Source organism: Acomys minous, assembly GCF_964271855.1.
Source record: "Acomys minous genome assembly, chromosome: 2".
NCBI lineage: Eukaryota > Metazoa > Chordata > Mammalia > Rodentia > Muridae > Acomys > Acomys minous.
In genome coordinates, this window is record NC_140484.1 from 40,893,315 (window position 1) to 40,909,299 (window position 15,985).

Here is a 15,985-nt window from a genome sequence, read left to right on the forward strand (position 1 = left end):
TTTGTTATGGCCACAGATGGAACTCGGCAGCCATACAAAGAAACAAGGATATCTCTTAAATTCTATTCTGATGTATTTCAAGTGGAATAAAGCAAGATAAAAATGCCTACCTGTATTATACCTTACTTGTCTAAGGAAGGGTGGGGTCCTATAAATATGCCTTTATTTTCTTACATTGAAAGTAAAGAAAGACTTGCAAAATATCACTTAAAAATCAGTTTTCCCTATATCAAGAAAGAAAAAGTAGATTTTTAAAATTTTATTTATTTTAATTTATGTGCATTGTATGCCTACGGGTGTCAGATTTTGGAGTTACAGACAGTTGTGAGCTGCCATGTGGGTGCTGGGAATTGAACCCAGGTCCTCTGGAAGAACAGTCAGTGCTCCCAACTGCTGAGCCATCTCTCCAGCCCGGAAAATAGATTTTTAAAGTTATGATTTGTTTTGAAGATTTGACTTTGCAATCATATAAACTTTTATGTGGCTATAAAATTAAACAATAAAAAGCAGTCCCTAAAAATTAAGAATGAATCAGATGACTTTAATCGTACTCTGGCAGGTATCCTAGCTACACAGAAAGGAATTCTTCTCAGGAAGACTTGGCAGTTTGATTAAACATCCCTAGTGACTATACCAGACAAAATAGAACTGCCAACAAAAAAAATAAATGAATGAATGAACGGAGTACCCCCCTTGACAGACATCTGCTCTGAGGCTATGGTGTGCCTGGCTTTTGAGGGCACATGAGTCATTAGGTCGCTGATGTCCACTGTGGGCTCTCAGCATGGGAGGAGGGGGCGCAGATGTCAGTCAGTAAAATGGAGTAGAAACATAGGAGACCTTTGTTTGAATTGGAAGAACATCACATTTTATCTTTGAAGGGGCCCTAGGAAAGGGACAACCCCGTAATTATCTATTGCTGTCTTGGAAGTAACAAGGCCCGTTTGAGAAATGGCTAGTACCAGCTATAGGGCATTAAATGTGCAAGGTAACCTGGCTGTCTTGTGACAGCAATAGAAGGGCCATACCAGCACGATGAGGAAACCGTTATACACTGCCCGGAAATGGGGCAGTTTGAGCGTCAATCAGGGCAACAGTGCTCAAGGATTGAAGCACTGTTTTAAGTTTATGGTTTCCTACTGTTACCTCGAAACAGACCTCACTGATACTGTGAGGGAATGCTCCACAACTGTGGTGAGTGTTCTGACCACTGCTAAGGGAAGGAGTCAGTAGTGAGTCTGTCCTTTCTTCCTGAACTTTACTGCCAGTGACCTCAGAGTTGGTAAGGGGAAGTTACTCTTTGAAGAGATAGGCTACTTATTTAAATGGAAAACATTCCCGTTCTGCAACCCCTGTGGCTGTTGACAGCAGCTGCCATCCCTACAGAGGCAGCCTTGCCTTGTGTGCTCTCTGTTGATGGGAAAATCAGTACCAGCCGTGCAGTAGCCTTCCCTAAAACATGCGCCTGAATCTGCTTATGTTTTCAGAACTCAGCAGCAACTCGGGAGTAAAGCACAAAACGGGGATGTGTTTAATGATAGCAGAGGTGTTCAGCAGGCAAAATCCAGACTGTTTCAATTTCTACAGAAGAAATAAATCATTTCTTCAAATATATATATATATATGTGTGTGTGTGTGTGTGTGTGTGTGTGTGTGTGTGTGTGTGTATTACATATCAAGAGCTAAAAGCAAAAAACAAAAGCAACAAAGAAAAGACTGGAGAAGGAACCTGTAGATTAAAGGACATGTAAGAGGGAAATTACTTGTACTACATGGACCTTATTAGAAATCCCAAAGCGTGAGCCATTAGGGATTTTGGCTTTTGCCTTAGATATTTGATGATGTCATTGGGGGGAAAGTCTGAAACTGTGATAATGGTGTGTCACAGTTGACTTTGAAAATGTGTTTATCTTTCAGATGCACATTCTGGTTTTTCAGAGTAAAAATTACACCACCTACCAGTAACCCCAGTAACCCAGAGGGAAAGAGGGTGGGGGGTTGGAGTGGTCACAAGCAGTGAGTGAATCACACCGTTAGCAGACAGCTTACTTATCACATTGCTCTTTCTGCTTCTGTAGAGATGTGACCTTTTCTATAATAAATAGTTACCCAAAAGTGAAGATAAAACAAGGAAAAGAATTCCAGAAAAACATAAAAGTATATCAAAGAAGAGATGCTAAAGCCTGGCCATTTAAATTCTGCAGCTATAATCTACCCTCATGTTTTCCCCCTTCCCTCGCCTGCTCTGCTCTGTCTCACTGAAGTTCTGTGGTGTGTGTGTGATGTGAGTGGGAGATGCTCGTGTGCTTATGTTCTGGATAAGAGAAATGGATGCAGATGGCAAGGGTTTGAGGATGCTGATCAACGGGGAGGTGCAGTTCGGGCCCCAAATGGTTTCCGATACAATTCCATGCTGACTCCCTTCTTCTCTTGGCAGAGTGATACCAGCTGGTGGAAAGGGACGTGCAAAGGCAGAACAGGACTGATCCCGAGCAACTATGGTAAGTGGCCAGCTGCACTGTGAGCCTCCTGTTCATAAGATGGTTATGCACACCAGCTGTGCCCAGGCCTAACTCATCGCTTATGACAATTCATGTAACAAGGAAAAAAACCACAGTTACTATGGAAACACTGGATCTACACATTCTGCTCTTAATCTTTTTTTTTTTTTAAATGTCCTTGAACTCCAGATCACAAATTGTTCCTCTGGTTTGTGGTGAAGAATTATTACTTTGTTAACTCACACATGGGCTAGTTATACTCACTAAGTGTATGTTGGAGCTGCTTGTCCTTATTAAGATGTGACCCCTTTGTAAAATTACTAATATGGGCAAAATAGGCAAAAGCACATAAGTAGAAACTAGCAGAGTAAAGTTAACAAGGCACAGGTTTAATAATCAACGGTCCTGAATTTTAGTCTTTTTCTTCCACTTAGTAGCAGGTGCAGTAGTAAAGACACCCAGAGTAATGCCTCTGAGATTTGATTCCACATCGGAATACTGAGTGTACTGAGTTTAGGTGACTATAGGACTGACAGCGCCAGCATCAGGCACTGGTTCCCAAATGTCAGAGAATGCCCTTTAGAGGCATGGAGGCTGTGGCCAGTCCTAGCTCAGGAGCCCTGCCGGCCCTGGCCTTCATGTGTTTCTGTTCCTTTGAAGTCCCACATATCTTCGCACCGTGATGCATTTCCAGCCTTGGCCGTAGATACTGAGGGGAGGAAGTGGACAGAAGGAGTATCTGTGCCAGTCCTCTTAGGGCAGGAGGTGTGGGCCTGAGGTGACCCTGGAGCAGCAGGCTTCCTCTGGGCACTCCTACTCATTTTAGGGCCACAGTGGAGAGAAGGTAGGCGGCAGCTATGTGAGTACAGACAGTGCTGCTGAGCGGTGCTTGGCCCACCCCCTAGAACGGAATCCAAATTAGCATCAGGTATCCTCAAAGCAAAGGGGTTTCACAGATGCTCATGCCATTTACAGCTGTTTCTTTATTAAATACTTGAGTAAACTTGGTGTTTGGTTCAGGGATCTGTTCACTCTTGGTTCCTTCTCTGTTAATGGCTGTCCTTGCTGCTGCTGTTTATGCTTGCAGTTAATTGCTGTGTTCCTGCCTTACTGCCTGGCTCGGTTTCATTTAACATAGACTCCAGCCCCCTTTCAAGGAAGTGCTATCAGTTATTTTCTGTTACTTCTAAGTAATTAAGCTGTTGTGTCTGAGGCCCAGGCCATGAAGCTGGGTGCCCATGGGGCATGACCAACTCCCGTTAATCATTGAGTGACCTCAATAGTGAGCTTGTTTCTTTGTTTTCAATCTAGTGGCTGAGCAAGCAGAATCCATTGACAATCCACTGCATGAGGCTGCAAAAAGAGGTAGGTTTGATTCTCTGTTTCTTTTTGGTAGAGGACATGGCATATTAACATGCGTAGGCTTTCTGTACGTTTCTCTTATTCTTTGAGGACCTCATTCACGCATACAAATAATTTGATCATTCCTTCACCTTCAACTCTTCCTTCCCTATACCGTGCCCCCCATCCCAACTGCATGTTCTTTTTAATTTTTTTAAAAAATATGCAACCCCCGAGCCCAGTTATTGTACACATGGCTATGGGGCCATCCACTGGGGCATGGGCAACCTAGCAGTGGTCCCACCCCCAGGAGAAATCACTTTCCTGTCTCCATCAGCTGTCAGCTTTAAGTAGCTTCTTAAGTCATGAACCTTCTCCCATTCCAATAGGAGTTCTGAGTGGTTTGCTCTCGTGCATAGAGTCACAGCTGCTGTGAGTGGACAGGGGCAGCGGCCGTGTCATGTCAGGAAGACAGGGCTCTGCACTACTCTCCTCCACTCTCTGTCTCTCTCATTCTTTTTCCTTATTCCGCAGTGCTTCCTGAGCCATGGAGGAGAGGAGGTGATACAGATATCCTTCTAGGGCTGAGCACTCAACACTCACTTTTTCTCAGCACTTTGACTGGCTGAGCCTCTGCATTAACTGCTGTCCGCTGCCAAACAGGAAGCTTCTCTGACCAGGGTTGAGAGCAGCACTAATCTATGTGCATGAGCGTACATATTTAGAAGGCAGTTAGGCAACATAACCATTTAAACAAAACAAAAGTTGTAGGTTACCTGCTATGGCCTGTGAAATCTCCACTCAGGGGCACTGACACAGTTTATAAGTACCAGGCATGAAATTCCTCCTTTTTAACAGGTCTCAAAAGAATCAAAGAAATTGGTTGTCCCCGTAGCAGACTTGCCACGATTGCACTGTTAGGCACATCTTGCCTGACAACTTGGTATTCTAGCAAAATGCCTAGGTTTTAATTTTGCATGGTTTGGTAAGTTTTGACAAGTACATATATGCCCAGAACACCAACATCCAGATAAAGATCTAGAACATTTCTGTTGTCTCAGAATGTTCTTAAATCACTGCCTTCTCTAGAAGCAGTCTTTGTGCTGGCTTTTCTCACCCTAGAAGAGTAAGAGTGATTTTTAATTTTAATTTTAATTAATTAATTAAATTTTTTTTTTTGGTTTTCTGAGACAGGGTTTCTCTGTGTAGCCTTGGCCATCCTGGACTCTCTCTGTAGACCAGGCTGGCCTTGACCTCACAGTAATCCACCTGTCTCTTCCTCCTAAGTACTGGGATTGAAGGCATGTGCCACAATGCCCGGCGATTTTTAATTTTAAAATACCAGGTAACAAACACTTTTTTGAGCACTTAAGAAAGGTCATGATCTGAAAACTCAGTCAGATAGAGGCAGATAGGCCTAACAGATCATGAAAATCTAATGTCCTGAGTCCCGGAGAGCAGGAGGGTGGCAGTGTCCTGGGACATAGCACTTAGGAGAGTGTTGATGCTGGGGGAGGCTCTGACCCAACAAGGATGGGAGTTGTCTTGACTTTCTTCCTGTGGGTGACACTTACTCACCACATGTGGTAAAATGTGGGGACATTTTGACTGTCATAAGTGTAGGCATGGTACTGGCATTCTTCCGGTAGAGGCCCGGGCTGTTGCTAAACTTCTTACAGAGCCGAAGGCAAGCCCCTTAACATAGAATGTCTCTAACCCCAAACACCCATGATGATTTTATGATGAAACCCTTCTTTGAACAATGGGAAGTGCTGGTGCTGCAGCCTTGGCGAGCTATTTCATTCTGTTCCGTAGCTGCATGTGCAAAGGAAAAGGAAGGGCTTAGACTAACTAAAATGACATAGAAAAAACTTCTTTGAGCCATGTGGTGGCTGGTACCTGGGAAGCAGAGGCAGAGGTAGGCAGATCTCTGAGTTCTGAGTTTGAGGCCAGCCTGGTCTACAGAGTGAGTTTCAGGATAGCTAAAGCTACATAGAGAAACCCTGTCTTGAAAAACCAAACCAAAAAGAAAAAAAAAGAAAAAAGAAAAACCAAACCAGCCAACCAAATAACCACCCAAAGCAAAAACACTAAATAGACAAACAAAAAACCTTCTTTGTAAATGAGGTACTTATGATTTTAACCTGAAGATTTTAAATTAATAATTATACTTTAGCATAGAGCAGTAGCTTTGAGTAGCTTAAAGTACTACATTTTTTCCTTCCAAAACTTGAAAATGTCTTTAAATATGAATAGAGAGAGTTTCTGTTTGTGGTTAGGTTTTGTGTTAGGCCGCACCTTTCAGGATAAAATACCTTTAGACCTATTTTGGCAACTCTTCCCATTAAAGATGGATGCTACTACTGTTCGTCAATAACCCGGAGTGCAAATGTACCATAAAAAGCACATTAACAGGCAGGTCTTGTTTTAAGATTTGCTGATTGACCCATCACAAGGAGCTTACAAAGGATGAAACTGATTTGAAAGCAAAACAAAGAGTAAAAGGCTTTTCTTTGCGTTTTTTTTCTAAGTGTAAAATTCTTTCAGGCAACTTGAGCTGGCTGAGGGAGTGCTTGGACAACCGGGTGGGTGTGAACGGCCTGGACAAAGCTGGAAGCACAGCCCTGTACTGGGCCTGCCACGGGGGCCACAAAGGTACTGCAGCTTGCTAATCACACATTTCTGTGTTGCTGAAAACCTCCTTCACCAGAAGGGAGCCTACTCTTTTTAAGTGATAAAAGCAGTGTCCTTCAGGACATCAGCCAAAGGCTGTATTTCTGGAAACTACAGAGAGCAGTGAGGGTGGGATGTGGATGCTGGGCCCTGCTGGGCAGACCTCTTGAAAGGCTGAGGACTTCCCCTCTTCTCTCAGGCTTCAGAAGGTACCAGAAAACGCCAGTAACAGAACAGGATAACCTCTGTCACCTGCCACAGAGGAAAGGCAGGGTTGGCGCCTGTAGCTTTTCCCAGCTATACTTTTGGACCCATGTTTTAAGTGTAATGCAAAATTCTGAAGTACCGTACTGACTTACGTTTGTAATACTGTTGCAGTCAGTAATAATGACAGGTTGAAATTTTTCCATGTATTTTAGTCTAGCCCAAATCCCACTGTCCATTCTTTTTCACCAACTGAGCTGAATCTTCAGGTTTGAATTTTTTTCTTCTGTAATCTACCTTTTAGGGTTTTTAATTTTTTCTGAATATAAAATTTAAGAAACTTGTAAGAATTTTCTAGAACGTTCTCCTAACAAGTTATGTCTTTTGCTATTATGTCTGCTTTTGCAAAGTTCTCTGTTTTTGCCTTTTTTTTTTTAAAATGCCCTTTTCTGTTTGAATTGCAGACATAGTGGAGGTTCTGTTTACTCAGCCGAACGTGGAGCTGAACCAGCAGGTGAGGCCGCTCACTGTGAGGAGCATGTCTAGCACACCCCCTCTTTCTTGTTCGCACACTACAGCTTGTGCTCATATACACTATTTTAGTTTAAACGCTACAGGCAAGCATATGGAGTTTTGTTGTTGTTACTGTTTTTGTGTTGTGGTACTGGAGTTTGAAGCCAAGTCCTCACACGTGCTGTTGCAGTACACATCAGAGAGCTGCTGTGTCCTCAGTCCTTGGGCACATAGCTCTGTGGTGCTACAACACAGGGTAGAGAGAATCAGCTCACCCAGGGGAGAGCTTTTTTTCAGCCCCGGTGAGGGAGGTGGTGTCCCACGATCAGTTGGCCCCATTTGCTCTTGGGCTGGTACCAAGGTGAGCGAGCACTGCATCTCCAGTGAACAGAATTCCACTACCCTCTTTGAGTTGTCACCTCAGCCATGAAGGTTTCTCACTTGCCCTTCTTCCCAAAGTCCTATCAAGTCCCTCTGGATAGCAGCATGCCAGGGACCAAGCGACAGCCAGGACCCTTCTGCTAAATGTTTAGCTCTCTTCCAGACTCCCAAAACATGAGCCTTAGGAGGCAAACTCTCACCATATCTAACCCTGGCAGTTTGCAGTCCTGTTTGTGATCTGTCTTTTTCTCATTAAGAGTCTTTGTCTTTGGTGTCCTGAAAATTCACAAGGGTTTTAGCCTGAGAAATTATCTTTTACTGTTTCTAACCATTTTCTTTGCTCTTTTGATTCTACAGATTGAACCTCAGATTTTCTTTTTATCAGAGATTTCTTCACCTTTATCTTAAAAAAAAAAAAAAAGATTCCTCTTTTCAAAGTTTATTGTTAGGTGTATGGTTTTTGCCTGCATGCATCACATGTGTAATACCTGTGGAGGCCAGAAGAGGGCATCAGATCCCCTAGGGCCTTTAGTTGCAGACAGTTGTGAGCCTCCATATGGTTACTGGGAACTGAACCTCAGTCCCTTGGAAGAGCAGCCAGTGAATGCTCTTTATCTCGGAGCCATTTCTTCAGTCCCCACCTTTTTATATATATATATATATTTTTTTTTTATTTCTTAGAGTTCTGTATTCATTTTCTATTGTTATGTATCAGATCATCCCTGGTTTAGCAATATTTGTTGGGTGGAGTATATTTCTGTGCATGACCTCATAAGATTCTTGACTCAGGATCTCACACTGACAAGTGCAGCTTTAGTTGGCAACTGTGTTCCTAGGACGCTTGAGATCCCCTTTTAAGCTCACTACAGTTGCTGAGATTTGAGCTTTTTAGACACCCTTAACTTTTAGAGGCCCCTCTCTTCCATCATAGTCCACAAAATGGCTGTTTGCATTCCTCCTCATGGCTAGTAGGAGCTGTTGTTTGCTCTATCATTTAACTTTCATTTTTAAAAGCCTTCCTGATCAGATGTGACCTACCCAATATAATCTCTTTTGATGAACCCAATAAGTATTATCTACAAAATGATAGGCTTTATATTTTTAAATACATGGTCTGACTCTGTATCCCAGGCTGCTTTAAACTTGCTGTGTAGGCCAGGCTAGACTTGAACTCACAGAGATCCACCTATCTCTGTCTCCTGGGTGCTAGGTTTGAAGCTCTGTGTGTACTACCACGCCCCAGCCAAGAGGTCTGACAGCCACTATATTCTCTGGCTCCACCCACACTTGAGGATGTGAGGCTCATACATGGGGTCGTCAGAGGGTCAAGGAGAACAGCTATTTTAGGGGTCGCCTGAGAATTTTGTTGACCACAAGCTCTTATTTCACTCTTATTTTTAATAACGTCCTTTTCTTGTTTGATTATAATACCACCTTATATAGCTGATATATTAATTATTGCTTTTAAAAAATGTTCTCTCCTGTTTACTTTTCCTCCCTAGGGGCTTTTTAGTTTGTTTAAGTTGGCCTCTCGAACACTTAAGCTGTTTTCAGATACCCAGTATCTTGGCTCATCCATTTATCTGTGTGATTAGAAGCTACGTGAACTTGGTGGTGGTGGGGATGGTGTCCTCCTTGGTGGGCTTCCACAGAGTGAGGGGTGAGGCCCCTCCTGTATTGGTGAGCATGCTAACGTAAATACCACTCCTACCCCCGGATGTGCGGCTGCACTGCAGCCGTGGTCTACACTCCCCTGCCTGAAGGCACCCCTTCCCTGTATACACCGGGCAGTGAGCTAGGTACAAGTAGCTGACGGAAGGATCTTACTGTTCACTGTACAGGTTTTTATCTGACTGGCTCTTGTCTCCTTCTTGTATTGTTGTGCATGAGCTTAGGAGCTCTGGTAATTTCTCAGCAGTAATTCTACTGTTGTCTAGTGGGACATCTGCCAGTAACCTGTCCTAGGGTTCTGTTTGGCACTCCTGTTTTTACCCCATGCCTCGTTCTTGCCCCAAGCTGCTAGAAGTAAGTTCCTGACTGTTGCTGGGTTTCTGTGCATTTCCTGCTGGAGTCTCCCTCTGAAGGAGGCTGTGCCTCAGCCTGTCTCTGCCATGTTAGCTTTGCTCCTCCATCCCTCCCAGAGAGGGCAGTTCCTCTCGTTGCTCGACTCCCTCTTTCCTTTGACGTTCCATATGGTTCTGTAGCTTTTTTCCTCATTTAGATTTATGTGGACTAAACTTTTATCACTACCTTCATCTCATCCACTATGTATTTTTATAACACTTTTCCCTTTTTTTTTTTTTCACCACAGAACAAGCTGGGGGACACGGCTCTGCATGCAGCTGCCTGGAAGGGTTATTCAGACATTGTCCAGTTGCTACTGGATAAAGGTAAAGTTTTCAATTGAATTTTCCTGGTCTTTGCTTGCCTTAAAAAAACTAGCTTCTAATAAAGCAGGCCATTTGAAACAGTAGGTAGACCAGGTCTTCTGTTAAAACTGTAGTTTTAATCTCTACTCTGTGCATAGCATGGCGTCATTACAACTGAGGTGAAATAATTGGGGGTACGTTTATGGTACTTTTTACTGTGAATTAAGATCTTGAGAAACGTAAAAAGCACATACCAATGTATTGCTCGTAGAAAGAACTTACTGCCCCTGTCTGTTTGACTGTAGGGCTTTAGGAGATAGGTGTTTCAGAGCCTCATGGCCTGAGAGTTGGGGTAAAGTTGGTGAGACTTCTGGTTGCTTGGGAGTCTTAATAGACAAGGAGAAAGGCTGTAGCTGCTCTTGTCTAAGCTGAACCAGGTGTGAAAGATGCGTACTTTGATCTCATCTCTTGCTTCTATGTGATTCACTGTAAACAGCTAAACTGGGAACTGCTCATCCATTTGTCTGTTTGGTCCATAAATATTAAAGGCTCTTGCAGAGGGCTGGCCAGGTGTATTGCTCAGAAGCGTGGCACAGAGGGCAATACTATGGAAACTTTCTCCAAGCCACAAGTTATAGACTCTGTGTTTAGGAGTCTTTGGGGCAGCATTGTGGAATTTATGAGCAAGGATGGTTTTGGTTTAAGTGTGACGATGATGCAAACCCCTGGTCTAAAAGATTACTTACCATGAGGACTGTGGTTGGGTTTTTTTGAAGCACATGTTAAAGGCTGTGCTGTCTAATGTGGCAGCCACAAGTTGTGTGCTGCTGAGCCACACTTAATGTTTTGTTTTCAAAGTGATTGCAAGCACCCTTAGTACTGCCTAAACTGTAGAAGCACTGTGATAGGGCCCTCATGACAGACAGCTTGACAGTAGTCCTCAGTACCCCACTTCTAGAGAACCCTTTAAGTAAACCTGTCAACAAGTTATTCTGAGATGCTTCTCTTTACACTGTTAGGGATGATGAAAATCAGAAAGAACTGATTTCTGTCAGTAAAGCTGTGATGAAATGTTTTGAGACATCCATGAAATGGAATACCTATAAATATTGAGGTACATTGAGTTTTGTGTGTACTCCAAGAAAAGTATACCACCATTTAAATACGGTTAAGTTAAAAAATGAAATCATAAGGCTGGTGAGATGGCTGAGCAGGTAAAGGTGCCTGCCACCAGCCTAAGGACTTGAGTTCAGTCTCTGAGACCCACGTGATTCAAAGAGAACACCAACTCTGACCTTACATGTGCAGCATGATACAGGTGCCCACACACATACGAATAAATACAGAGCAGCATAGGTAGTTTGACTGTGTGCACCTGTTCGTATATGTGCAGATCATTGGCAACATAAAAGAGAGACAGTTCAGGGCAGTTCTAAGAGTGGCCATCTTTGAAGAGCTTAGTTCAGGGCAGTAAACCAGCACTGTTGAACATGCCTCTGTAGTTTTTTGTTCTTCAGCAAGTGTGTTCATGGATTCTGATGTAATTTTTAGCATAAAGACAAGGAAAAAATGAGTCGAAGAGGGCTTACAGGGACAGTGAATTGGGGAACAATGAATTGCCTGTGAGTTTTATTGTTTTGCCATTTGCTGATTTGCTTATGAGTGAATGTACAGATATAAACTATGGTCCTCTGATGTTAAACCCCATGGTCTTTGCTAAAGGCCCTCATGAGCTGAGGGGAAGGCGAAGCGTGTGAGGGATTGAAGCCCCACAGCCTCCTGACGGCGTCCGCGTATCCGTTGGGGTTCTGGTTGTGGCTTCGTTTCAGGATTTCCCCAGGGCCAGGTAATGGGCTCACTGAAAAGTCTCTGTACAGTCCCTTGGCACCTGGAAGGGAAGAGCAGCAGGATCTCTGATGAAACATGCCAGCCACATTAATTCTGGGCCAGAATTGTTCTCCTGGTAGCTTTGCCAAAGTGATTAGCTTGTTACAGAGGACTGGCTGCCACGTTCCCATCTGCAGAGACACATAGTTTCCTTTTCTTGTGTTGGGCAGGTGCGAGGACAGACTTGAGAAACAATGAGAAGAAGCTGGCCTTGGACATGGCCACCAATGCTGCCTGTGCATCGCTCCTGAAAAAGAAGCAGGGAACAGGTATTTGTCTTAAACTCTTCTCTTTGCCTTGCTTATGGTCAAGACTTAGCAGGTTTTTATTGTAAAAGCTGACACACATACCCCGGTGAGTGATTCTGAATTTTGAATATATAACACTGATATAAATCAGATCTAAAGTAGAATATATTTGAAGTAAGGTAGGGTCTTTCACATTGTGGTTTCTTGTGTTCTGATAATAATGGGTGTGCTTTCCACCCTCACGTCACGGCTTCTGTGAGTGGCTGAAGGAGCTCGTCATCACCATGCCATAACTGCCTTCTGCTTTAGATTTAATGAGGGGAGCAATAAACTATAATTGAAAAATTTTCAGGCTTTGTCAAAGATTGTGGACTCTATCCACAGTATTGTAGATGTTCTGTTGCTGTGAAGAGACACCGTGACCAAGGCAACTCTTATAAAAGAAAGCATTTACCTGGGGGTTGCCTTACAGTTTCAGAGGGGTTAGCCCGGGATTGTCACAGTGGAGAACCTGGCCACAGGTAAGAGAAGTGGCTGAGAGCTCTGTGTCCTGTGGAGAGAAAGGTAGACAGATAGATGGAGACAGACAGACAGACAGAGACTGGGCCTGACATAGGCTTTTGAAACCTCAGTGCCCACAGTCAGCAACACACCTCTTCCAACAAGGACACAGCTCCTAACCCTTTCCAAGCAGCCCATCAACTGGGGACTAAGCGTGCCGTTATCTGAGCTGGAGGGTGAGGAGGGTGGGGGCGGGAATCACATTCAAACCACCACAGGGTTTAAAACACAAGTCACATGTGCGTACTTAGAAGCCGGCTGTTATTGATCGGCCTGATGGCTGTGGGGATGTGCCTGACACGGTCTCTCCCGTTCACCTCACCTTTCTCTCTTTCCATCGCTGTGCCTTTCTCCCATCCATTCATCCACACCCCCTGGCCTGTGTCAAGCCCAGAGAGGTTAAATAAGTAAATAAAGCAGACAGATTTGATGAAAGGCACAAGGAAAGAGAGGGAGGGAGGGAAGGAAGGAGGGAAGGAGAGTGTCTGTGTGGTATCATGCACTTGTGGAGACCAGAGAACAACTTTCAGGAGTTGGTTCTCTCCTCCCGCTGTGGGGAGGCAGCACTGTAACAGAAGGCTCACCTCTGCAAGTGCTTTGCAGCTGCGTGTTGCAAGCCCTGGTGGGGCTTTAGTATCTGCAGTACAGCTGATCCATATCTGTAGTCCGAGTTTCCATTGTGGAGGGAAAGATGTTTGCTTCTGTGTTAACCTGCTTATACTAATGCTTCCACAGTTTGTTTTCTGTCTAGTGGAAAACTGGTTTCATTTCCCTTTATCCCCATTAGTTTTTGAATCCTGAGGAAACTTAGCCCTCTCTCAAGTGTCATTACTCCCTAGAAGCGACGAACCTCACTCTGTGCCATAGTCCACTCCAAACAGAAGAAACAACAAAGATGCTCCTTAGGCCCCTGCCTCAGCGCAGCAGAAACAGCAAACCTCCCAAATTACCCTCCTTGTCCAGTACCCAGCCCCACCACAGCCCGCCCGTGAGCCTGCGGCCCCCTCTGTTTATTCTTCACTTCAGTTCACTTACAGTGTAAACCAGCCTGGGGTTTGGTGTCTCAACTGGATAATTCTCATCAGAAGAGTTGGTGTTTCTTTAAAGACACTCATTTATTGATGTGGGCTCTAGAGGGAAAGACAAAGTGCTGTTAGCTTAGCTATAGCCCAGCTACAGATTTGGGGGAGCAACTGTGTAGGACAGAAACCAGAAACCATTTTTTGCTGCTGCATGGGTGGCTTTTGCTTGAGGTCAACCTCCTGGCTCTTGCTGTCCAGTTGGTCAGGAAGGAGGGCTGTGGCCTAACTTCCTTTCTCTACCACTGACTTCCTGTTGCTAGACTAGAGCCTTCAGAGAGACTGCCCTGAGGTATAAGGTTTCTTAGGCACTGGAGGCTCTCAGTCTGTCCTTTGAGCCTGGACCCCGCCAGCAAGTTCTCCTTGATAGGATCGTTGCTTTCTAGCTTGACAGGGTGCTAGGTCTGTCTCCCCGTAGGCTCCACTGACTTGTCACAGGCCATCCTTCCAGGGAAGCCTGGGCTGTGCTAGTGAGAGACCACGGTTCAGGTGCCATCCACCCTGCATTAACTCAGCTCTAAGAGCACAATTATGTTTGAGTTGCATTTTCCCTTCTCAGGAAATTTGATACTGTAAGAATTTGATGAAAACAGGTTATCTTCCTTTTGACGACTGTTCAAGATTTGCTTTAGCATTTAATGGGGGCCAGATCTTTCTTTCTTTTTTCTTTCTTTTTCCTTCCTTTCTTTCTTTCTTCCTTTCTTTCTTTCTTTCTTTCTTTCTTTCTTTCTTTCTTTTTACTTTTAGTCTCTTGTTCTTAAACCTACTTTTTCTGAAATGAAGCTGAAGCATCTTTGTCTTGCCTCTCTCCTCGTCAGTTATATCTTTCTGTCTTCTGCCTTCAGGTAAGGCGCAGGCTGTGAGCTGACTGATGCCATATGAGGAGTGGTTACTGGTGTGCTCCATGTTGGCCACAGTGTATGTGGCTAGCTGCCTGGAATTGGACAAGTTGTCCCTCCACCAGGTGCCACACTCTGTCACATGGCTCGGCAGTCTCTGCAGCTGTGACCTTCATAGGCTGAAAAGCAATGAAGGGATGGGTCTCAGGAACAGCACAATCCCTTGGTCAGAGGGAAGATCATGGTTTGAATTGTCAAAAGCTCTGAAAGTGAAGAAAATTCTCAACGGTTTGTAATTTCTTTGTTTTGTTTCCTTCCTGTCTTCTCCTTAGATGGGCTTCGGACGCTAAGCAACCCCGAGGACTACATTGATGACGAAGACTCAGACTGATTCCTCCCAGAGCGCTTTGATGCCTAAACTTCTTTTGCTTTTGCCATTCCAAAGCCTTGGTTGTTTTGCCAGAAGAGTATTGATAACTGTTCTCTTTAAAGTCCGTGTGGACGTGGCACTATGGCATGTGATCTGTGATGAGTTGGCATGTACATGGGTGACTCTCCTGTGGCTTGCCAATGAGTGACAGGATGCTATGCTCTATAAAATACACATATGTTCACCAGGGTGAAACAAAACAAAAAAGATTATTTCTATTTATCAAGCTAAAGGAATTTTAATATTTTTTCTTTAAAAAATTAATTTTTTTAAAGTTCTTTACCTCAAGGAATAGGAGGTTTTGAATGGGTTTTAATGGGGGGCAATGCTTTATTATAACAATAGACCAAAATTCTCACAGAAAAGTGTCAGCTCTTCTGACAAAAATAAACATTTAAAGAGACTTTCTTACCTGTTTTTGTGCTATTACTCATTGCTGGTAAATAAATAAAGCTTTTTCTACTCAGGTAAGAACTGACTTTATCTTACGTTTAGATTGCGTTTTACATTGATCAGCCCAGAAGAATCACAATAGCTCTATTTCACAGCTTTCCGTGTCTGCTTTGTTCAACACCATACTCAACTGCATGTCTAAGAAAAGATACAATTTTAATAATTACGAAATACTCAGAATCGTATCCAAGGTAATACTTAGACTTAGAAACTCAGTAACCTCACTAGTTGGATTAAAGTGTAGGAGGTTTAAAAAAAAAAATCTCTCTTTCCTTACGGAAGCCGCCATAATGTTCAGTGTGGTGTAGTAAGGAAACATGAACTTTTCTCTTTCAGATGACAGTTGTTTTTTCAAAGCGTGTGTCTAGCTTACAAGGTTCTGGATTTTTTTTTCCTGGGTCACGTGCTGTAGGGAGCCTTTTGCAGTACTGATATGACACTTTATTCGAAGTTCTCGTTTTGTGTCACAGTGTTGAAAATGGCTTGGTCTCATAATGTGTCTAGAT

At 43.7% G+C, this 15,985-nt stretch overlaps 1 protein-coding gene across 1 annotated transcript in view; it reads left to right on the forward strand.

Annotated features, from left to right (window-relative positions):
• The window catches only part of OSTF1 (osteoclast stimulating factor 1), a 52,556-nt gene extending 37,127 nt beyond the window's left edge, over positions 1 to 15,429 (forward strand). The window contains exons 4-10 of the mRNA XM_084771753.1: positions 2,438 to 2,501; positions 3,813 to 3,866; positions 6,390 to 6,497; positions 7,184 to 7,233; positions 9,925 to 10,003; positions 12,040 to 12,138; positions 14,929 to 15,429. Of these exons, the coding sequence (XP_084627879.1) occupies positions 2,438 to 2,501; positions 3,813 to 3,866; positions 6,390 to 6,497; positions 7,184 to 7,233; positions 9,925 to 10,003; positions 12,040 to 12,138; positions 14,929 to 14,987 (513 nt within the window). The 3' untranslated portion in view covers positions 14,988 to 15,429. The remainder of the gene's footprint in view (positions 1 to 2,437; positions 2,502 to 3,812; positions 3,867 to 6,389; positions 6,498 to 7,183; positions 7,234 to 9,924; positions 10,004 to 12,039; positions 12,139 to 14,928) is intronic.
• Positions 15,430 to 15,985: the final 556 nt, after the last annotated feature.